Raw genomic sequence first — 23,232 nt, 5'->3', positions numbered from 1 at the left:
CATAGTAAGAAGCAGAGACATCACCTTGCCGACAAAGGTCCGTCTAATCAAAGCTATGGTTTTCCCAGTAGTAATGTATGGCTGTGAGAGCTGGACTGTAAGGAAGGCTGAGCGCCGAAGAATTGATGCTTTCGAACTGTGGTGCTGGAGAAGACTCTTACGAGTCCCCTGGACTGCAAGGAGGTCAAATCAGTCCATCCTAAAGGAAATCAACCCTGAGTGCTCATTGGAAGGACAGATAATGAAGCTGAAGCTGAAATATTTTGGCCACCTAATGCGAAGAGAAAACTCCCTGGAAAAGACCCTGATGCTGGGAAAGACTGAAGGCAAAAGGAGAAGGGGACGGCAGAGGATGAGATGGCTAGATAGCATCACGGATGCAATGAATATGAACTTGAGCACGCTCCGGGAGAGAGCGCAGGACAGGAAGGCCTGGCGTGCTATGGTCCATGGGGTCACGAAGAGTCGGACACGACTGAACGACTGAACAACAACAACAACAAAGGGTACAAGCAATAAAACATACTAAAATAATACAGCATTGGCTCCAAGCAGCTGATATTTTCATTTCAAGAGAAGCTTCCCTTGAAATACAGATGGCTTCAAAGAGGGTTTTTTTCTGCACTGTGGCAAGGAAAGTGTAACCTCTCCCTTTTCACCCATCATGGCCCAGAGGCTGATTTTTTCGTAAGAAAAATTGTGTGTGTAAATTGCATTCATGCAATTTATGCTGTGTCTAGTTTGCAGCTTTTTAAAGTGTGTTTAAACTGGGCACTTTTATTCTAAAGAAAAAGCAGCCGCAATTCAAAGTGAATGTTTGGAACAAAAGTAGCACAGGTCCCAGTATAGAGCACATTCTGGATTGGACCCCTACAGCTGACTTCATAATAAAAGTAGCCAGTTGAAGCACATTTTTTTAAACAGCATGAATAAGGTAAAATGTGGTTTGGCCCTCATTTGTAGGTACCAGTGCTATTCAAGTTGGAGACTGAGAAAATAATGATAAAGGAATACAATCCTAAACCTAGTGGCTGTAGTAGAGTAGTATTTTGGAACTTTAATATAATTCAGTGCCCTGGTCCAAATTAATTTAGGCTGCCCAGAAAGGAAAAGGGATTACTCTTGTATGTTATTTTTATTGCTATATCTTATGCATACTTACTTGGGGGTAAGTCCTATTGATTTCAGCAGATTTGTAGTAAACTTCCAAGTAAAACATACTGCCTATGCAGAACAATCCTAAGCATGTTTACACAGACATCCTATTTTAGTGGATTTGTGTAGGGTCGATTTGTGTAGGGTTTGTGTGGTCGATTTGTGTAGGGTTACAGATTTACAGGGGCAATTTTATACATGTCTACTCAGAAGTCTGAGTTCAAGGAAACCCCTCGACGTGCGGCTCACTGAGAAGTGCATTTACAGCATAGCAGCACAATCCTATACATGGCTACTGCTCAGAAGCAAGTCCCTTTGAGTCCACTGGGATTTACTCCCAGGTAAGTGCGTATAGGATTGGAGGCGTAACGTATACAGCACCTGTAATGGGTCAACGGCTGTAAAATTCTTGCTGCTTCTGCTCTCAGGACAATGTTTGCGCACGCGCATTGCGATCGGGTTCATATTTTTAAAATGAGCTGTCTCTTTGTTTTTGCGGTCGGAGGGTCCAAGACCAGATTTCTGAGAATGCCGGGAGCGCAATCCCGAGCATAAGAATGACAAAGGGGAAATGTATATGAGGCGCCAGCAGAGCGCATGAGCGTCGGCAACAGCAGTCTGCGTGTAGGTGCCGGCGTTACGTTCCTTACGTACGCCGTTGTCGCCACCATTGTGAGGCAGCTGTTGCCATGAGAGTGGTGTTCCTACGGAGGCGGTCTTAGATTCTGCCTGAAGGACCCCGGGGCGGTTAGGTACATGAGTTAACTATATCCCTCCCTCCTATACACACATTTCAGTTTGCTCCTTCCTTTCTTTCCCCCACTCAATAGACTATACGCGCAGGTCGTAAGGAAGGGGCGTGCACCCCCTCCGCACCACTCCTTTACCCCAGGCGCTAGGAAGACACCCGCGTTTCGTGAGAAGAAGGAGGCGGAGTCAGCTGCTGGCCCTCGCCTCGATTACGCTCCTCCCCGCAACTCTATAAGAAGCGGCGGCTGCGCTCCGGCCTCAGCGCTCTCTGCTGAATTTACTGTGGTGGTCGTGGTGCTGCTGCGTAGGGAGGGGCCGCGAGCCGCCGCCGTTGCTGCCTCACGGTGAGCGTGGTCGAGGCCTGGTCTGGGTCGAGGCCTCCTGCCTTAGTTTGGGCGGGAGGGGTTGGGGGTGGGGAGAAGAAGCTGGGGGAAGAGAGAAAAGTTAGCAGGAGGAATTGAAAGGCCGCAGCGGAGTGGAAAGACGAGGGCTGAGAGGCCATTTGCGGGTGGTTGCTAAGGGAGCGGCCTCCTCCTCCTCCTCCTCGTCGTCAAAGAGTGCAGATGGACGCAAGTCAAGTGCCTCCTCCGCCACCTCTTCTGGCTCCGGGGCTAGTCCTGTGGAGGAAGGGAAAGATGGAAGGAAGGAAGGGAAGGTGACTAATTTCTCCGGGGAGTTTCCCGTCCTCCGTCGCTGCTTATGCACCTCTTACGTTCTACCGAGCCAAGGAATCGGCCTCTTCTTTCCTACCTTTTTCTCTCCCCCATCCCCCCGTTTTATATTAAGGAAAATAGCGTTGTAAGATGGCTAAAGCGGGTGGTTTCGTTTTTTGATGTGCACTGTATTTCCTCGATAGGGTAATGTTTTTGGTTTGCCCTGGAGGGTACAGACCTCTAAGCAGATCCTCTTCACTGTATGTGGCCACGGAGATGCAAGGGCAATTGAGGGAAGAGTAGGAATGTATTGTCGATGACAGTGCGCTTTCCTTGGTTCTCTTTAAAAGTAGAGGTTAAGCCTATTAGCCATTTAATCTAAAACCTTTTACAATTCTTTTTTTTATTGTGGTCATGAGCTTAAATGCACAGTTTAAAACTAATGAATAAAAAAGACAAGGGGTTGGATCCAGATTTAGTAGCATTTGGAGTAGACCCCTTGAAATGGGATTTGAGCTAGTCATGACTAAGCCTGGATCCAACCTTCTGTTAAAGCAGACTGCTCCATTGACTAGCATTATCTGAGCACTGCACAATTAAATGTTTACGACTTCTTAAATCCGAGTTTTTAAAAAGTGTATTGAATTTATTAAGTCCAGAACCAAAACACTAGTGTATAAGGAGAGGCTTGTAACGTTTTATTTGTCAAAGTTAGTTTGTGAAAAAGACTATGGGAAGCATTTACTGTTGTTGCTTTAGTAACTCAGCAGAAACTACTACCGTAGGGGCTAAAAGTAGGTATGCTCCAACATTTTGTGCATAAACTCCATTGTGCTACTCTCAATGGAGCTTTCAGTAAGCTTCAAAAGTTCTAGGTATCACATAAGATATGTAAACAACAGACATGCAATTACTAGATGTGCAAATCTGTAAAAACTGTGTAAAGGAATGGTTCTCAGTGGGAAGCTGGTTGTGGTGTATTTTGAATAGCTCTGAAGGGAGATAATTAATTCTAAATATGACTGTATAGTTTCAGGCACCGTACTCTGCTGCCATAACTCTTTGTAATTTTTTGTATGTGTTTGCATGTGGTGTGAAATGGGGATGGGGGAGAAACTATTCAAAAGTATGGTAGCTTTTGTCTCTCATTAAAGCTCACCCATCATTCTAAAATACATCATAACAATTCTCAAAACTGTTAAATTGGAATAGTTAATGACATAATGCTTATTTGCCCCAAACTATTCACTGTTATGTGGTATCTTTTAAGGATAAAAGTTTTTGTGTATTGCATTTAGAATACAATTTCTAGCTAAAGAGCTATGCAAAATACTATCAGAGCAAAAAACTTCTATTTCCAATAAACTGGAACTCCTAAAAGAACACTTCAGAAAATTGAGTTGGTGATAGTAGCAGAACCTGTTCACAATACAGCTTCCTGTAGAATTACTCAGTTTAGAGCTTGTTACAACCCCTCTGTACATATGCATACATAATGAAACTCATAAACCTAGGGTACAGTCCTATGACAGAAAAAGTCCTACAGCTTCCAGCATGTCTAAACTTGCATAGGATTGTGCCCTGAGTGTGTTCTTAGAACATATTGCTAGGGTTCATCTTTTAAAATATCTATTTGCTAGTTTTCTTCAGACTGTTAAGTATTTCAGATGGGTGTACCTCAGTTTTGTCTTACTATATTACATACTGGTTTTGCATGTAGTGCAGTTGCTTTTAAAAATACTTATTCTGATGTGTGCTAGTCTTGGAACTTGAAACATCTTCTGTTGAAGGTATGTTAATCTGTTAATTTCAGTAAGGTAAGTATATGTACATTGAGAAGGTTGTGCTCCTTCGAGATTTGAGCTTATGATGCACTCAGCTTGAACTTGATGTTATGCAGTGGCTGAGCTGATTGTTGCCAAGATCAGTGATACAGAAAATGGGTCATTGGTGTTGGAGGGAGGAGATCTTAGGCCTATGAGCTGCTAGTCCTTGTCAAGGAAACTACATAGCACTAAAATGTATAAGATAATGGCATTTTTCAAAGCTCATATCTAAAACTGGACAGACTTGATATATCAGTATGCTTGAGTTAGCTTTGTGTGAGAGCTTTTACAAGAATCAGCTAGGAAAAAGGCCGTTGCACCTGAGAGGTCTTGTAAGAAAAAAGTGCTTAACTAAGGGTGCAAGCCTATTGAGATAGATGGTCCCCTCTGACTTTCTCTGAATGTAGGACGGCTAAAGCACGGAAGAGAAGATTCCTTTCTGCTCTGCCTACCCTGCAGTTTTCCTTAGATGCCTGATTTTGGGCATCTATATGCGGCTTCAGGGAGGGGTGGGAACAGGGCTGGAGACTGCATAGGAAGCTGTCAAAAACAGCTTCTGTGGTCTCCTCCCCACCCCTGGGAATGCCACACTTTTTGCTGTGTCCGTGCTCTGTATTATGAGCATGGACAGGCACTGAGGGGCAGCCGCTGTGATTCTTTCTGCCCTGGCCACGAGGGGGAGGGGGCAGGGAGCATGGTTTCCTGGCTATGAGCTCATAGCACTGTCTATGAGCTTGGAGCTGGGAAACTGAAAAATCCTATCACCCCCAGATACTGTCCAGGGGATATAGGATTGCTCTCTAAATCACTTTCGTAGCTGGTAAGCTATAATATCTTTCAGGTCTGCACTGCTATAATTTGGGAATATAACATATTTGCAGTTACTTGCCAGCATAATCCTGTTGGAATATTTCTGCCTCTGTACTATAGTTTAGGGGGTTTGTATTTCAGAATCTAATTTGAAAATCAAGTAAGGCAACAAGATATTTTAACAAGTACTAGTGTTCAAGAATTTCATCTATCTTTCAACTTGCCTAGTTGCTTCCTTAATACACAAATTACCCTTTTCCACTGGTACTAAGAAGAAAGACGCATTAGGTAGTTTGAAAGTGCAGTATCATATGTTGGAAGCTTGCCTGTTCAAATGACTGGAGTCAGGGCATTGCCAAGAATCAAGACTGAAATATCCAAGTATTTCTCTTCATTTTGTGACATGAATGTGTATTTATTTGAAGGAAGATAATACTGTGGGTAAGTAATAGGCTGTTTAAAGTGGTGCACAAACAGATCAGGTTCAAGGAAAGCAGTCTCATACTTCTTTCATATTGACCTTTTATTCAAACTTAAAAGGAGATCCTGGAATAAGCTGTATATATGTGTATATTTGATCAATATACCTGCTTTACCCTTGAACAATCTGGCAACTGATAGTAAACAGCAATTTTTTAAAAGGTCCATGTAGAGCTAGTGCATGGGCACAAAGTGAGCTGTAATGTCTCTTCAGATCACTTCTTAATTAACTTAGGTATTTTAGGCAAGGCATTCTGTCAGCTCTCAACTTGCAATTTGGGGACAGTATTGACCTGCCTTCAGTGGCATAAGGATTACTATACATGAAGTATTTTGAACACTCTGAAGTGCTATGTAAATACAAAATAGTAACTTTATTGGGAAATCTCCATAACTGCTATTCCATAAATGTATGTGACATATAATCTTCTTTACTAGGAGATGCACCGTGTAACAGAGCTGTACTATAAATGTAACTAAGAACATTAACTATTTTCCTATTATAGATGCCTTCAATTAAACTGCAGAGTTCTGATGGAGAAATATTTGAGGTTGATGTTGAAATTGCAAAGCAGTCTGTAACAATCAAGACAATGTTGGAAGGTAAGAACAGCATGAAAATACTAGATAAAGTACATTGCAGTGAATGGATCTGAAGAAGAGTGCTTCACAAATGGAAGAGATTACATTCTTGGGCTAATATGAAGTAACTATGGGAATCATACCAGGAAAGCTTGGGATATATGTGGTCTGTAGGTAATCTATTTAGGGTACAATCCTATGCACGTTTCTGCAAAAGATTTTGCAACTCCTAGCATGTCCTAGCCAGCCATACTGGCTGGGGAATACTGGGAGTTGTAAGACTTTCTGTGTAAACATGCATAGGATTGTGCCCTTAGTCTACGTAAGTAGCTATTTTAACTACACATTTGAGTGTTGCATAGAAATATCAGACTGTACAGCTTGCCATTCATGGCCTTTTGGTCCTATTAACAGTTTTCACTGTGTAAGTAAAAAAAAAAAAAGTCCATGAAAGCTGACATCACAGAGTGTTGTAATCTTTCTGGTGCTACATCTCCTTTTTATGCTTAGTGTAAGTATGTAGCTCCCAAGTAAATGAGTGGCTATGAATATAATCTGCTTCTGGAGTTAAGTTTTCTGCTTCTGTATGACTTGCTAATGTAAACAACAATCATTTAAGGTATAAACAAGAAATTAGAAAACTGAGAAGTACACTTTAGTTTATGGTACATTCCTCTTGCCCTTTGTGTGTGCAACCTACCCAACTATGCATTATTTATATTCAAAACTGGATTTTGTATACCCAAATGGGGTCTGCAGGGGCCATGACCATCCAGGAAAGAGCTTGAGTTTTGAAGAATAGTTCATTGAAAACCTCAGTTATATGTGCAGTGGCACTTAATGTTAGAATTTATTAAAGCAATTGAAAATAAAATGGTAAGTATTATAAATCTATGGCACAGCCGTATTTCAAACACAGTGTTCAAATCTGTACATAGCATGTAGGCTTTCACATTTCTGCTTGCCAGGGTGAGCATGTTGCTGCACGCTGTATGTGACAAGGCCAGGCTTCCTCATGACGTCGTAGCTGCAGAAGTGGGTGGGGATCATCCAGGCGGTTGGCGATTCCTGCTCTTTCCTCAGCTTTGAGGTTGGGAGGAAGGCTGCGTGTTGTTTGACAGTGGTGTGGCCAAGCTGCCCATGCAGGGCCAATCCATCAAGCTTCTGCCAAACTTTCCCACTTTAGATCAGAAAAGGCAGGTGAAGGACTTCCTTTGCTGTTGTGTGGCTGAGATGCCTGGGGCACCGGTGTGTCTGGAGCACCATCTTCTGCAGGAAAGGGAGATGGGAGGCAGTGAAGTAGGTTTTCCGTAACGTTTTGTATTGGAAAATTTCCAGTTTGTTTTGGAAATTTTTTTGATGCCCTAAAGAGATTGAATTTAGCATATTTATTTTACTTGTATTTAGTAAATAAAGCTAAAGTACCCCAAGATTGTTTATTATTAATACATTTATATCATGCCTTTTTCCCTCTTGCAAGGAACCCCTGGTGGCTCACATAGTCTTCTTCCTCTCCTTTTTATCTTCACAACAACCCTGTGAGGTAGGTTAGGCTGAGAGTCAGTGACTGGCTGAGAGTCACCCAATGAGCTTCATGGCTGAGTGCGGACTAGAACCCGCATCTCCTGAATCCTAGTCCAGCACTTTACTACACTGGCTCTCCCACACTGGAGGCGTTCAAGACGAGGCTGGACAGCCCTCTGTCAGGGATGCTCTGACTTGGATTCCTGCATTGAGCAGGGGGTTGGACTCGATGGCCTTCTAGGCCCCTTCCAACCCTACTGTTCTATGATCTATGATTCTATGTACTTCCCTTACACTTTTTAATTAAAGAAAAAAAAAAGCCAAAGGTCCTGAAAACTGTTGAACTTAGTTTTATCAGCCCAAAGAATTGCATGATATGCTGACAACCACTCCTCTCTTTTAACAGAGTTCAACATTTTTTCCACTGAGGTTGTTGGGCACCTTCAGTTTCACTGTCTCCTTATTAGATCTGTTTCACTTTGAGACACATATCCATTTCAGTGACATTCATGTATTCTCTCTCATACTTACTAGGGATAATTAATTGAAAAACAGTAATTACAGCCTTGAATTTATTTATTTATTTATTTCATTTCTATACCGCCCAATAGTCGAAGCTCTCTTTGGCTATTGGGCGGTATAGAAACTGCCATGGTTGCTTAATATTGTATTTGCTATTGGCATATATTCATTTTTACTAATGAACCTATGCAATGGAGAATCTTCCGTTGAAAGATAAAGTACTGGGGAAAAGATTCTGTGGAAAATTTTCCACCCCACAGCACTGATAGGAGGCTTCCTTGGTCAATGCGTGGTTGATAGACCTTCTGTGTATTGGAGGGGCAGAGGTCTGGCTGCAATTTTTGCTTTGACTACGAAGGCAAGCCAAACATTCCAGATCCCTGACCTATCTCAAAGTATATTGGATCTGGAAAGGATTCAGAAAAGGAAAACTAAAATGATAAAGGAGTTGGAATGTTTTTTTTCCTGAAGCAAAAAGCCCTAAAATTTTTAGCCTTTTCTTTGAGGGTGTGTGATATGATAGAAGTTTATAGAATTAAGAATGGTATCAGAAAATGTACAGTTATCTATACTAGAATTTGGGGTCATCACCCAATGAAATTTATTGGCAGAAGTACTAATTCACACAACACAACTTGTGAAACACATTGCCACAGGATGTGGTGATAGCCATTAGCGTAGATGCTTTAAAAAAGGATTGAACAAATTAATGGAAGGTATTGTGCCTGCAAACAGCTGTATTAGTACAACTGCTTTTGTCACGGTTATCATTATGCAGTCACTTTACTGCATCACCTTTAGAATGATGGGAACAAATACAGCCGTTCAGTTTAGACTCTACATCTAATGAATGGAGTGCAATGCAATGTAAAATGAAGCATAAAGGAATTCATTTGAATGATCAGTATGTCTAATTAGACTGGTTAAACTAAAGACCAGTTGCATGAAGATGGAATAGAAGAATATTCATAGACAATGCAGGCTTCTAAAACTGGATGCCATGTATCACAGAACTAGAGGAGGATAATGAAAACATTCTGGATTTAGCTGGAACTGGAAAAGTACATACATGTTTTTGGGAGTATATTGTGGAGGTATTTCACAGTTAAAGCAAGGCAGAGTTTTCAACACTTGAGCTTTTATTTAGGATATAATAGTGGGTGCTCACCAAACGTGCTCCAGTTATGGTTGAGCCTTTGTATAGTAATAGCATGTAGGAGAATTTGAGTGGATTGCTAGAATTGCAAGTCCCTGGAAGCAATGAAATTTTGCAGAATAAAAACTTAATTCTGATTGCCAGCAAATTAAAAAAAGGCTGTGGAACCTAACCAGATGGTCTGCATTGAAAACGAATTGTTTATAATCCTTGGAAACATAAGGATTTCTCAAGGAAATGTAAATAATGCCTTTATGGATGGCTTCCCAGTGTTTTCTGTTGGCTCTGTATTTTAGCTCTGGGTTTGCATTGTGAAATGTTAGATATGGAATTGTATTTTTATATTTTGTGTTAATGGTTGTAAGCTGGCTTGGGGCTCATTTAAGTGAAAGGTAGGGCATAAAGGACAATACATAAATGAAAGAAATAATTAAGGTGAGGTTAATGTGTTTTTTGCTAGAATTGGATTATTTGAATTCACTGCTTTGTTAATTTTGTACGTGCAACACATGCTCTCGTTAAAGTTTACAAATGTACACTTTCAGTCAAGCATAATGAAGTTTGCTTGCCCTAGTGATGCTAAGTGTGAGTAGCCTGTAGCAGGGATTTACAACCTTATTGGGCCCATGGGCACATTAAGAAAACTGAGATATTGTGATGGGGCCCTATCACAAACATGGCTGCCATAGGAGTCATAGAAAGATAACTTCCTTAAGAAATTGAGTACAAAGCAGAGGTTGGGTTTGATCACCAAACACCACATATTTGACCCCACATAGGACAACAAAATACTTATTTCACACAACAAAACCTGAGAATGCCAATTGCTGAGGTTCAGAGATGAATCAGTCACCCAAAAAACTTGAGTTCAAGGTAGAGAATGGTTCTGAGCCCAAAATGCTAAACCACATATTTGTACAGCAAAATACCAATTTCACAGAAGAGAACCTGCCACTGCTATGAGAACTCTTCCCCACCAACAAACCCCAGAGAAGCAAAACTGCCCCCCTAACCTATGTAAACCCACAAAACACCTAACTACTTCCACTCCCCAAACATGCACTTTCATGTGCATAAACACACACTGCTCCACTTGTCCCCAAAACATGCATGCATAAGAACCCAGGCCAAACACAACCCCAGTCATTGGTCCCTGAAGGTTACCATGTAATAGTGTTATTTTTTCTTTAAAGCTCCGTTTAGCCTAGCTGGCTAGGCATGCTGGAAAGCAGAGCTCCAGCTGTCATGACTGCCTCCTTTTCTCTCTGATGAATGCTTCTGGGCTCACCTGGGGCTTAGAGGCATGTGGGGGAAGGAAGGAGACAGAAGAGGGTGGGGCAGATGAAAGTTGGAGATCTGGTTTCCAGCCACTCGAGGTAAATAATGTTTAAAGATTTAAGAATAACTTTTTTTTTTTAAATTGGAAGGGGAAGAGGAGTATCTAGGGGTGTTTGTGGGTGGTCCCTGGGGTGCTAACCCCAGGCCTGTGATAAAGGTACACATCAACAACTCCAGATGCTGGTAAGACCTTATGGCTGTAGGCTTCAAGAAAAGCATGACATGGTTTGATTAACATTAAGGGGGAAAGGGCTACCTAAAGGAACCTCCTGAATTGGTGTTGCTCTTCTGCTTCTCCTGGGGTGTGGCTGTGTTGACACTACTCAGTGAACCTTTTGTTCTGGGCAAAACATCTTGTTTCTTTCCTGCTATTTTAGGGCAGTGGACAGTTGCTGCAAAACAAATCCATCGAGTAATGGTGTAACTTACTGTAAATACCTTTCAGTAATCAGCATTCTACATAGATCTATTACTACTTAAGCTTTTAATCTAGCCAAATGCACATGATTTCTATCTGAAGTCACCACAAAATAGAACAGTCTCTGTACAAAGTCATCTTAATAGGATTACCTTCTAGAATAAATAAATAATAAATAGACCAGTCTGTGTTTAGATTGCATTACTCATAATTGGGAGGTTGTGGCAGCACTTTCTGCATGAGCTCAGAAATGTTTGGTTTAATAGGTCTTTTTTAATAATGCAACATATAGCCATGTTCGGGTGAGCTCTGAGGCCTGTTTCGATAATTGCAAACAGCTTGGCAAGCTTTAAAGAAATGATTTTTATTTACCTCCTGGCAGTATCTGTTCAGTATCTGTTGGGATCTGATATGGCTATTAAACTTTGGTAAAAGTACTTAATGAATTGAATAGTAGCTCTGAAGTTGCAGGAGGGCACATAGTATTTCTTGTAGTTGGCACTTTTTAACAGAGGTCATATTTTGAATTTAGTTATTCTGAATGAAATACTGACTTCACTCAGACTAAAAGCTTAAGAGGCACTCCTACATTAGGTGATGCATTCTTCCTTTGTTAGAAGCTTTTAAGCAGAGGCTGGATGGCCACTTGTCAGGGATGCTGTAGTAGTAGATTCATGCATCACCAGGAGGTTGGGTTAGATGACTTTTGAGGTCACTTCTAACTCTTTGATTCTGTGAAATGGCACTTGAACACTCTGTTATCAGCAACAGAGGCTTGGTTAAAGTGCTCCCCTTGTGCATATCATCTTATGTTTCTCTGAGGTATGAAAGGGGAGTCTTTCGATGAAGCCTCTGTTACTGTTTGTGTGAAGGAAGGACTTAAAGAGACTTTTGCATGTGTTTTGGCTTGCCTGGAAAAAAATTACTTGTTTCGGTGATGGTGGTTTGGAGTGCTTAGGATCAAAGACTTGTGATGTGAGTCAGAGTGACTATATATCGTGGGTTGTATTACCCTTGTAGTGAATTCTTGCATACACACCGTATATGTCAGCTCATGGTTTGGTTGTGGAAGGAGAGACAGATAAGTGGAGAGAAATGGAGGCTTGTTTGCAGTCTGATCCTGTACGTGTTTTTTTTGTAAGTAAGTTCTAGTGGAGTTTACTTCTATGTACAGGATGGTGACTTTGTGTATAGGATAGTGACATACATATACACACAGGTGCTTTCTGAGAGGGAAATAAGCAGAAGCTGAGATTGTTCCCCAGTCAGTCTGTCACTCTTGATTGCTGAGGACTATAGTTAAAAAGAAAAGGTTTGTGGAGGCAGCAACATCTCTCAGTTTGGCTGCTGCTGGAGCTGCAGATAAATGGCTTATCTACAAAGATAGCCACATCGGTTGAGGACTAGACAGATGGATGTGTGAGGGGTGAGGTATTATTTATTTATTTAATTTATTGCATTTATATCCCGCCTTTTTTCCTCTTGCAAAGAACCCAAGGCGGCTTACATTATCCTCCTCCTCCACTCCATTTTATCCTCACAACAACAACCCTGTGAGGTAGGTTAGGCTGAGAGTCTGTGACTGGCCCAAAGTCACCCAGTGACCTTCCATGGCCGAGTGGGGACAGCAACAGGTTCCCCTTTCTCTCCCAGATAAAACAAATAGCACGGTTTGCACAATCACTGCGGCTTAAACAAGCCGCAGTGTGTGCTGGGCGCCATTTGCCTAATTACCCACCCATGCACAGCTTATCGTGTTGTCTGAACCCAAGTGGCAAGCCGCACCATTTCACAAGCTGTGCCTGGGTGGGTAATTAGGCAAATGGCTTAAACAAACCACTGTGGCTTGTTTAAGCTGTGGTGATTGTGAGAACCAGATCAGTGAGGTGGTAAAGGTAAACAGACTGTGATCCTATGCGCATCTGCATGAGAATAAGTCCAATTGAACTCCAATACTTCGAAGTAAATATGCATATGGTCAAGCTGATTAGGTATGCATAGGGGAATTTACTGGCTAGACTTTGGTTGCAGGTTTCTCATGTTAGTCAAGCAATTCACTACTTGTATAAGCTGTCTAGGGAGATTGTGCAAATTCTTGAAGAAAAGATGGGATGGGCATCTGTTTGATAAATAAGCTCAACAGCATGCTGAACCTTGGGCAGGTGGAAGACAAATTATTGCATCCCTTCTAACACCATCAGTCTTAGATAAATGGCTGGAACAAACATGCTAGTACTTCTCATTGTGTACTTGTAGTATTTTGCATAAACCTTTATACTGAAAGAGTAAATGTCTTTGGAAAAATGGCACTTAGCAGACTTATTTCACTACTACTAAAATATGAAGCAGTATAAATTCTGGCTGGGGAATGCTGGGAGTTGTAGGACTTTTTTTCTGTCTAAACATGCATAGGATTGCGCCTTAAGTGTAGTAGAACATGACTGTTGTTAAATATAATTAAATAAAGTGCTGATTTTATATATATATATTGCTTGTTCTTCGGTTCTCAGATTTGGGGATGGATGATGAAGGGGACGACGATCCTGTCCCTCTTCCAAATGTTAATGCAGCTATATTAAAAAAGGTAATATGTTGAACAGTTATTCTGTTTTGGTGACATATACAGTATGAACATCTACTGGCCATGTTTAGCCTTGAGAGGAGAAGACTGAGGGGAGATACGATAGCGCTCTTCAAGTACTTGAAAGGTTGTCACAGAGAAGAAGGCCAGCATCTCTTCTTGATCATCCCAGAATGCAGGACACGGAATCATGGGCTCAAGTTACAGGAAGCCAGATTCCGGCTGAACATCAGGAAAAACTTCCTGTTAGAGCAAAACAACAATGGAACCAGTGACCTAGGGAGATGGTTGGTGCGCTCTCCCACACTGGAGGCATTCAAGACGAGGCTGGACAGCCATCTGTCAGGGATGCTTTGACTTGGATTCCTGCATTGAGCAGGGGGTTGGACTTGATGGTCTTATAGGCCCCTTCCAACCCTATGATTCTGTGAACATTCGAACTGTTAATTTGGTAGTACAGCACAGACATGTCCCAACATGTTTCTTTTATTGAGAGGAAGTATATCTGGTGCTTGGAAAATGCCGTTATGTTGTATCTAAGAACCTATTCGTTATTTATGTGGCATTGTTAGAGGAAAATAAGCAAATCTACTACTACTACTGCATTTCTATGATGTTGTGGAGGTGGCTGTGCACTTCCCTACCCCATGCAGTCCAGCGCTGGCATGGTAATCTAGCCATTATTATTATTATTATTATTATTATTATTATTATTAGCGGTAGAGCTATCTCTGCTATATTTGATTTCCTTACTGACTGTGCCTTCCCTGTATTGACTGTGCCTTCCCTGTTAGTGCTTTGTACACATTGAGCCTGCTTAGTTGTGGTTCTACTCACATTTTGTTTATTTTCCCAAAGCAGAATATTATATGCATGCACGCACGCACAGACGAACTAGAGAGTGAAAAGTTCAATGCAATGGGAATACAAAATTGTGTTAATTGTGCTGGAAGGAGCAATTGCAAAATGTAACTGGCAGATGGCTTCATAATTGTACAAAAAGGTTTAAAGAGAAGTGGTCCAGGCATCCCTAGCAGCACAAGACTCCTAATTTAAGGTGGCAAGAATTGGCGAAAATAGATGGTCACACAAGTCACCTATTCATTCATATTTTCGTAGCATTCTAGTCACTAAGCCTGGTTATTAGGGCCATATCCATGTTTCCTATTGAAATGGTTAAAAACTCTATACTTCCAACTCAGCTAGCATTCTGCTGGGAAAACGAACATGTTATTCATAAACAAATATTCCTTCATTGGCAAGTATTTGGTTTTGTGCTACTCTACACAGCATAGAACATCTGCGTTATTTCTAGTCTCCCTCCCATATCTAGGAATGTATTAATGTTCTAGCATTTAGTTTTATCGAAGTCCACATTTCTATCAACTATTCTTCCTGTCATTTTTTTCAGTACCAATTGATCTTTTATGTTACAATACATGATCCTTTATGTTCGGGTCTATCAATTAAAAGTACTCAAAGGCATCACAAGATTGGAATTGAGAAAACAGTTGAATAGTAAGAGCATAAAATCTGGTTCACAGGATCTGCAAGTTAGGTGCTTTCAGATTATGCTGTTGTTAGCTTCCCCTCTGAGAGGTTAGTACTGAAAGAATTATGAGAATTTTTTAAAAGAGTAAAATGTGCTTAAGAGATTGAGAAGAATGATTAATAACTGTGCAGTATCATGCTAAGTAGTGATTGTGCAAAAAGGTCTCTGAATACTGGAATACTAACCAAAATGAATCTGCTTGCAGTTGTAGGAACAAATTTAGGCTAAATACGAAACCCATTTTACTCTTAATTTGTCAAGGTGATTCAGTGGTGCACCCATCATAAAGATGACCCACCTCCCCCTGAAGATGATGAGAACAAAGAAAAACGAACAGATGATATCCCTGTGTGGGACCAGGAATTTCTTAAAGTAGATCAAGGAACTCTCTTTGAACTTATCCTGGTAAGTTGGTTTTGTATATCTTGCTTAGACGCCACATATACCAGATATTAAACTTTATTATTATTCATTATATTTTTATTTGCAGAACAGTGTAGAACTTGGTAGAATAATGTAATATTATGTGATGTAAAACAGGTTGCAGAATTTCCAGTGTATATATTTAATGTAGTAATTTTATTGCAGTAGCGTTTCATTCTAGGTTCTGTTAAGCAAAATATCCATATAGATGTAAAATGTCAATTTTCAGAGACTAGCTTCAGTACTCTAAAAGATGCAGAAATTGCGCATATAATGCAAGCAATTTATTTCACTAAGCAACCATTGTTTTCACATGCATAATTGACCTAGGAAAAAAAGCAAATGCACAGTTACACGATGGGGGATACGTGGCTCAACAACACTACAAGCGAGAAGGATCTTGGAATTGTAGATCACAAGCTGAATATGAGCCAACAATGTGATGGGGCTGCAAAAAAGGTTAATGCTCTTTTGGGCTGCATTAATAGAAGCATAGCTTCCAAATCCCAGGAAGTACTAGTTCCCCTCTACTCAGCACTGGTTAGGCCTCATCGGGAGTACTGTGTCCAGTTCTGGGCACCACACTTTAAGAAGGATGCAGACAAGCTGGAGAGGGTTGAGAGGAGGGCAACAAAGATGATCAGGGGACTGGAAACAAAGCCCTATGAAGAGAGACTGAAAGAACTGGGCATGTTTACCCTTGAGAAGAGAAGACTGAGAAGAGATAGGATAGCGCTCTTCAAGTACTTGAAAGGTTGTCACAGAGAGGAAGGCCAGGATCTCTTCTTGATCATCCCAGAGTGCAGGACACGGAATAATGGGCTCAAGTTACAGGAAGCCAGATTCTGGCTGAACATCAGGAAAAATGTCCTGACTGTTAGAGCAATGCGACAATGGAACCAATTACCTAGGGACGTGGTGGGCTCTCCCACACTGGAAGCATTCAAGATGAAGCTGGACAGCCATCTGTCAGGGATGCTCTGACTTGGATTCCTGCATTGAGCAGGGGGTTGGACTCGATGGTCTGGTAGGCCCCGTCCAACCCTACTATTCTATGAATACTGCAAGTCTGCAACTTGAGGACAAAAGGTCAGATTTTGCCACCTGAATCCAAGAGTGAAATGTAGTGGCATCTGTGACAAGAGATGTACTGGCAGGCTTCTTTGATTTGTGCCTTTTTTGTGACACTGTTTAGGTTCTGGAGGGAGCAATCCTATGGCCACTAAGCAGCTAGACGGCCATAACATATATCAGTTTCCGGGAACCGACCTTGGAGCCTGCGCTCTGAGGTCAGTTCCCTGAGAACCGACCGTTCCCCCCCTCCTGCGCTGCCTCGTAGGCAGAGCAGAATGGCCCCATGCTCTGCACTCGGAAGAGCAGCGCAGAGCGATGTAAAAGGGGCGTTCCCGGGGATGGGGCGGGGAAGGTGGAAATGCCAGTACGACACATCCTATGTGTTGTCTGGCCACCCCCGCTCCAACTTACCGCGGCTAGACAGCCAAAATTGGCTGTCTAACTGCAAATGTGGAGCAGGAGAAGTGCGGAAGAGGCGATCCCCTTCGTGCTTCTCCTGCCCTTCATAGGCGGTCGCCTCCGAGTTTGGAGGAGGCCACCTATCCCCATAGGATTGCGTCCTTAGGGAACCACCTCCTATAGAAATAGATGGGCTCCTCTGACCTCCCCTGAAGTTGGAGGCAACCACCTATCCAATGCAGGGCAGAAGCAGCATGGAGGAGAGGATTCCCTCCATGCTGCAGCCGCCCTGCACTTTGTGCACGTGTAAATGCGGCTTCAGAGAGGGGGCAGGAACAGGGCTGGAGACTACATAGGAAGCTGTCTAAAACAGCTTCCGTGGTCTCCTTCCACCCTGCCCCCAGGAACGCCCCATTTACACCCTTCCGTGCTCCGTGTTACAAGCATGGAGGCAGCAGTGGTGTGGTTCTTTCCCCAAGGGGATTGGGGAGGGGGTGGGGAGCGCGGATTCCTGGCTACGAGCTCGTAGCACTGTCTACAAGCTTGGTGCTGGGAAACTGAGCTAGGAAACCGAGAAATCCTGTCTCCCCCAGATGCTGTGTAGGGGACATAGGATTGCTCTCTTAAAGTGGTGACACTATGACATAAACTTTCAGGTTTTATATATTGTAGATTACATATTCCATAATTGAATAATGCTAACTTCTTCAAAGAAAAAGCCCTTAATACATGGTTCTTATAAACTCTCTACACTAAAGAAAAGCTGTGGTATTTGGTATTTAATGGTATTTAGATTTTTATTAGTTTTATTTAGACATTTTATTCCAAGAGCCTGCAAGTAAGTCATTGAAATGAAAAATGGATATATATGTTATTGGCTGCTGTTGTATATAATAATAATAATCTACTCAATAATAATGAATACTGAGAGCAAGACTTCAGATCTGTCTTCTCTTCCCCCCTCCACAAAGGCTGCAAACTACTTAGACATCAAAGGCTTACTTGATGTGACATGCAAGACTGTTGCAAACATGATTAAGGGAAAAACACCAGAAGAAATTCGCAAGACTTTCAATATCAAGAATGACTTTACTGAAGAAGAAGAAGCCCAGGTATGCCAAGTTGCTTTGCTTCAGACCCAATCTGTAGTACCCACGTTGGTTAGTCCTCCCATATACGTAGTCTAATCCGCTGAGTAACAAATCAGTTGCTTTACATAACATTCCAGCCACAATTATTTTATGCTCTGTAGGTGTTCTTGAACTTGTTTAAAATCTTCCCCAAGATAAAATAACTGCTCAAAGCTTGGGACTGTGTAACTAAGACATGCCATGTATGCCACTATGGGGTGTGTGTATATCAGCCTTACTGAATCTGGTGCCCTCTAGATGTTTTAGACATCAACTCCCATCACCCCAGCCAGCATGTCCAGTAGTTGGGAATGCTGGGAGTTGTCCAAAACATCTGCAGGACACTGGGTTGGGGAAGGCTGGTGTTACAGATTATTTAGTATAATATATATTTGTTAAATAATAAAATACCAAACCAAAATGTTATATGGACATTTGGTAGATAAAAGTATTTATTTATTACATTTATATCCCACCTTTTTTCCTCTTGCAAGGAACCCAAGGTGGCTTACGTGGTCCTCCTCCTCTCCATTTTATCCTCACAACAACCCTGTGAGGTGGGGTAGGCTGAGAGTCAGTAACTGGCCCAAAGTCACTCAGTGGGCTTCATGGCCAAGTGGGGACTAGAACTCGGATCTCTTGAGTCCCAGTCCACGAGTCTAACCACTACACCTCACTGGCTCTCTATTAAACATTACCCCTGAATTTACTCATTTCATAATTAAATCTATTGCCTTTGATGATTGCAACTTGTAACTAAAATGCTGTTCACTATTCTGCTATAAGCTAGCAAATACAGTTTTGGAGCGCAGTCATATGCATGTTTAGACAGCAAAAAGTCCTACAACTCTCAGCATTCTCCATCCAGCCAGCAAGACGTCCTGCAACTCTCAGCATTCTGCTGAGAGTTTTAGGACTTCTTGCTGTCAAAACGTGTATAGGATTGCACCCTTAAGCTGGGACAACTGACTTTTCCTAGGGTAGAGTAAAAACTGCCTTTGGACCAATTCCGCAGCTTCTCTTGGACGAAGACCACGTAGCCGTGGGGACCTTAGAGCAGTGATACAGTTAAGAAGCAGAGGTCTTCCTATTGTCAGTCCAGTGCTCTGGTATCACAGCATGTAGAGCACACAGCTTGTTGTACAGCAACAACAGAACGCGTTAAGGATTCCTGTCTTTAATCAAGACAATATGAGTAAACAAGAGTTTATGCCACCTCTGCCAGTTCATTGTTTTATGTTGACAAAGCATAAATTAGTTTGTTTGTAGAGGTGGCCTTAAGATGACCCACTGGAATGATAATTTGGAATGGTCATATGATTGGACTAGCATGAAGAGGAGAACGGGGCTGTGTTCATTGGCCCTTCCCCATCCCGCGTGTACCCATCACATAGCCCTACTGTCTTTCACACACTGGAGGAGGGGGTCTGAAGCAGGAAGCCTGCTGTATGTATGTAGGATCATGACACAGTTTAGGATCTGCATGGTGAGGGTTCTGAATTGTATTGGGAACCTCTGTGCCTTCAGCAACACTCCCCTCCCCACACACACTTCAGACCTTCTCTAACACATGCAGAGCAATGGGGTTGTCACTGATGGGGTAGGGCTAACCAGTGTGGCCCTGTTCTCCTCCTCACACAATTCTAACTGCATGAAGATTGAACACCTGATGAATAAGGCTTTAGTTATGCCTAAATACATGGACAGATCCCTTCCCTTCCCCTGAGTACAATGACTTGCCAAAATATAGCTGCTATAGTTCTGTCATGGGCTGTGGTAACTTGTCTGACATAGGATAGTAGTTTAAGTCCAATTAGACGCCAAGTGAGAAGGCTTGGGTTCAAATGTCTGTTTTAGCTGTGGAGCCATGTGCAAATAATTCTTTAGAATAATCGTTACCTTCCGTATGAAGATAAACTGTTTTTCCTGATTTTATATATAAGGTGGGGTTGGGGGTTGACACTGGCAGAATGATTTGCCTAATGCTACCTAGAATGTCCATCACTGTGTTTGAGTTCAAAGTGAAGGCTTTCAGGCCAAGCTGTACCATCTGTCCATTTGATCCCAGTGGCTCACTTAGTTTATTAAAACTGCTAGTGGCCTGCAGCTAGCATTCTAGCTGCTACATAATCTCCCCCCACCCCCAAATGCCTACTTGCATGTATACTTGGAAGTCAACATTCCCTCTATTTCTGCCATTCAAGCATGAATGCTGTTGCTTACATAGCCGAAATGGCATTACATATGCACAAAAGGGAGGTGTCAACAGGTTCAGCGGATCCCCAAAGTATGGAGAAGTACAAAAAATGTTTAGGAAAAGAACCCTAATGGGGGTAACCTCCAAACATCCCAGTGAGTACTACATGTTACTAGCTGTTGTGGGGGTGGGGAATGGAGTATCCTGGAAGAAGATATGGCTGGCTGACTAGAGCACTATACAGGAGTACTCCACACTGCAATATTTTGTTGCAAGTTCCACTTGTGTGAGTTCCTTAGGGCTTAATTCCATATAAGTGTGTATAGAATTGCATCTTAAATGTACTCTCACTGCTGCCTTGTGCAATGTCTGCTAGGAAAAGGAGAAAGCGCTGCTGCTGCTTCTGTCACCAGTCAGTCATGCCTATTCAATAACTGTGACTGTCTGTGCAAAGAAGCCAGTTGCTTGACCTGGCAGCCATCACCTGAGGGAAGTTGCTGCAGGGCAATCCTAAGATGGCCCAAACTGCTGAGGGATAGACAGATGGGAGTGCATAAATAGGACACCAGGGGTAGTCCCTGTTCTTTTTCCATCCTGGAGCATGGACGTGGTAAATGAAGATCACAGTCCTATGCCACATGGAAGTGTATCGCACCAAACCCAATGGTACTCATTTCTGTGGCTCTCCGCTCTCAGGGTGACTTTTGCTGTTCATGACAAGACTTCATTGCCACAAGTACAATTCAGTGTGAGAGTAAACTATTCTGAGGACAACTGATTGGCAGAGGACATTTTCTTGGGGTGTTGTGCAATTCTGTGTAGATATGATATTGTGGGTAGCCTACAGCTGAAAGTTTCAGACATCTTTTCTGGAGCTTGAGTCTCCTTAGGTTTATCTTTCTGGGAGCATCAGTTAATGGTAACAAAGTAGAGCTCACTCATCTCTTGGGTAATTATAGCAGCCTCTCAATGCCAATATTAGAACGGGATGTGATGCTATTTCACACACTGTTCTTAAGCATTACTAGAACTCATTTATAAGAAATCTGTAGTGGGAAGTAGCTTACAGTATAAACTGTTTAAATCACAAGTGTCTTCACAGTGATTTCCCCCTTTACCTCAGAAAGATAATGTTATAGGAGAGGAGTTTATTTTGGGCGACTTTGCTTTTTGCTCTAGGTTTCAGAAATACTGAGCACAGTAAATGTAATCACCGAAGTTGTTTTGATTTTTAGGTACGCAAAGAGAACCAGTGGTGCGAAGAGAAGTGAAGTCTTGTGCCTGACACATTAACAACACTGTAAGGATCGTTCCAAATGCCAGTTGCACTGCTCTGTTTATAATTGTTAATATTAGACAAATGCAGCAGCAAATGAAGTTGTACTAGTAGGGTGTTGTTCTCTTTGCATGTGTAATGTTTGAATATAGATTTAAATCCTATGGTTGAGTTTTTATCAGTGTAATCTGATGTCCTTCCTCTTCCTCTGCTCTGAATAAAAGAAAACTTAAGTGTGGACTCTGTATGGCAATTAGCACTTCAAGCTAGCCTTTCCATGCTTTTAAATGTGTCACTGTAACATTAAAATACATAGGATGTCAGAAATTCAGAAACCTCTGGCATTGTAAATAAAACCACTTGCAAAAATTTTCTGAAACAGAATGAAGCCTATTTTCATTTACAGACTAATGGCTTCTTACAGGATGTCTTGGAAAGCCAGTTGGAAGAATTGTTTGGGTTTCTTCCATTCCGCATCTTTCGTGTTGGTGACAACTGCCAACAAACCCTGTCAGCTTTGCTTGTTAATGGCCAATTCTGGTGGCATAATGTAGGTTTTACACAGGCAATGAGAGCCGGGCAGTTAAACCCCTCTTATGGCCAGGTAACAAAGATTATGCTCCTTGATGGAAATTGCAGTTACATGCTTATTCCCCCAACCCAACAAATTAAACCCTGCTATGTGATAAAAAACAAACAACCAAAGTTGACATTTTTTAGACAGTGAAAGTTAGTGCCTGCCATTAGGCAAGCTACAGTATTTTCCTATAGCTTTTTGATATGTTTTATAGTTCTGTGAGTCTTAGCCTACAATGCTGAACATAAAGTCAGGTTGCAGTGATTTGTCTAGTGTGTGATACTAATGTGCCATCTGATGGTTGTCTAGGAAAAAAAAACACTTGCAAATAGCTGATTTAACTTTTTTCAGTTTTTAGAATTCCCTTGTAGGAATTACATATCATTAGGGGGATGATATGCAGTAAGTAGTGAAATGTTCCCTTAGCTTATAATACATTCCATTTTCTGTATGCACAAAGTAGAATAAAACCTTAATAAATATTCACTTCAAAGATCAGTGGTGACCTTTGAGCATTTAATATGGAATTCGATACCTTGAGTCAATCAAATATGGCAATTACCTTAGAATTGAAATATACATAGCAACTGATGTGCGTATTGCTGGGCAACTTCACAAGCTGTTAACCTGCAAGACTATTTGTGTATATAATTACTGTCAGCTATCTTCAGAAGTAATAAGCACAGTCTTTTTTTAAAACGCTGCCAAAAAAGATGAGCTTCAGACACCAGTAAATGAATATTTGAATATTCTTCAAAATCAGTCTAGGCTTATTTAAACCCTACCCCAGTGGTTTAAAATGTTTCCAT

At 41.7% G+C, this 23,232-nt stretch overlaps 1 protein-coding gene across 1 annotated transcript; it reads left to right on the top strand.

Moving 5' to 3' along the window:
• Window positions 1–2,165: 2,165 nt before the first annotated feature.
• SKP1 (S-phase kinase associated protein 1) lies at window positions 2,166–22,916 on the top strand. The gene is made up of 6 exons (XM_084838910.1): window positions 2,166–2,249; window positions 6,181–6,277; window positions 13,725–13,798; window positions 15,609–15,752; window positions 18,215–18,355; window positions 21,806–22,916. Exons 2-6 carry the CDS (start codon window positions 6,181–6,183, stop codon window positions 21,839–21,841), a joined length of 492 nt encoding a protein of 163 aa, XP_084695036.1. The 5' UTR covers window positions 2,166–2,249; the 3' UTR covers window positions 21,842–22,916.
• Window positions 22,917–23,232: the final 316 nt, after the last annotated feature.

This window comes from Heloderma suspectum, chromosome 2, assembly GCF_057233095.1.
Source record: "Heloderma suspectum isolate Gila_16-S chromosome 2, 16-S_ref, whole genome shotgun sequence".
Classification (NCBI taxonomy): domain Eukaryota; kingdom Metazoa; phylum Chordata; class Lepidosauria; order Squamata; family Helodermatidae; genus Heloderma; species Heloderma suspectum.
Note: the sequence above shows the minus strand (reverse complement) of the source record. Positions and strands in the feature narration are given on the sequence as shown.

Coding starts and splice junctions, on each gene's coding strand:
- SKP1 (XM_084838910.1), top strand. CDS start 6,181: ATGCCTTCAATTAAACTGCAGAGTTCTGATGGAGAAATATTTGAGGTT. Junction 6,278..13,724: donor AATCAAGACAATGTTGGAAG/GTAAGAACAGCA, acceptor TTCGGTTCTCAG/ATTTGGGGATGGATGATGAA. Junction 15,753..18,214: donor CTCTCTTTGAACTTATCCTG/GTAAGTTGGTTT, acceptor CCCTCCACAAAG/GCTGCAAACTACTTAGACAT.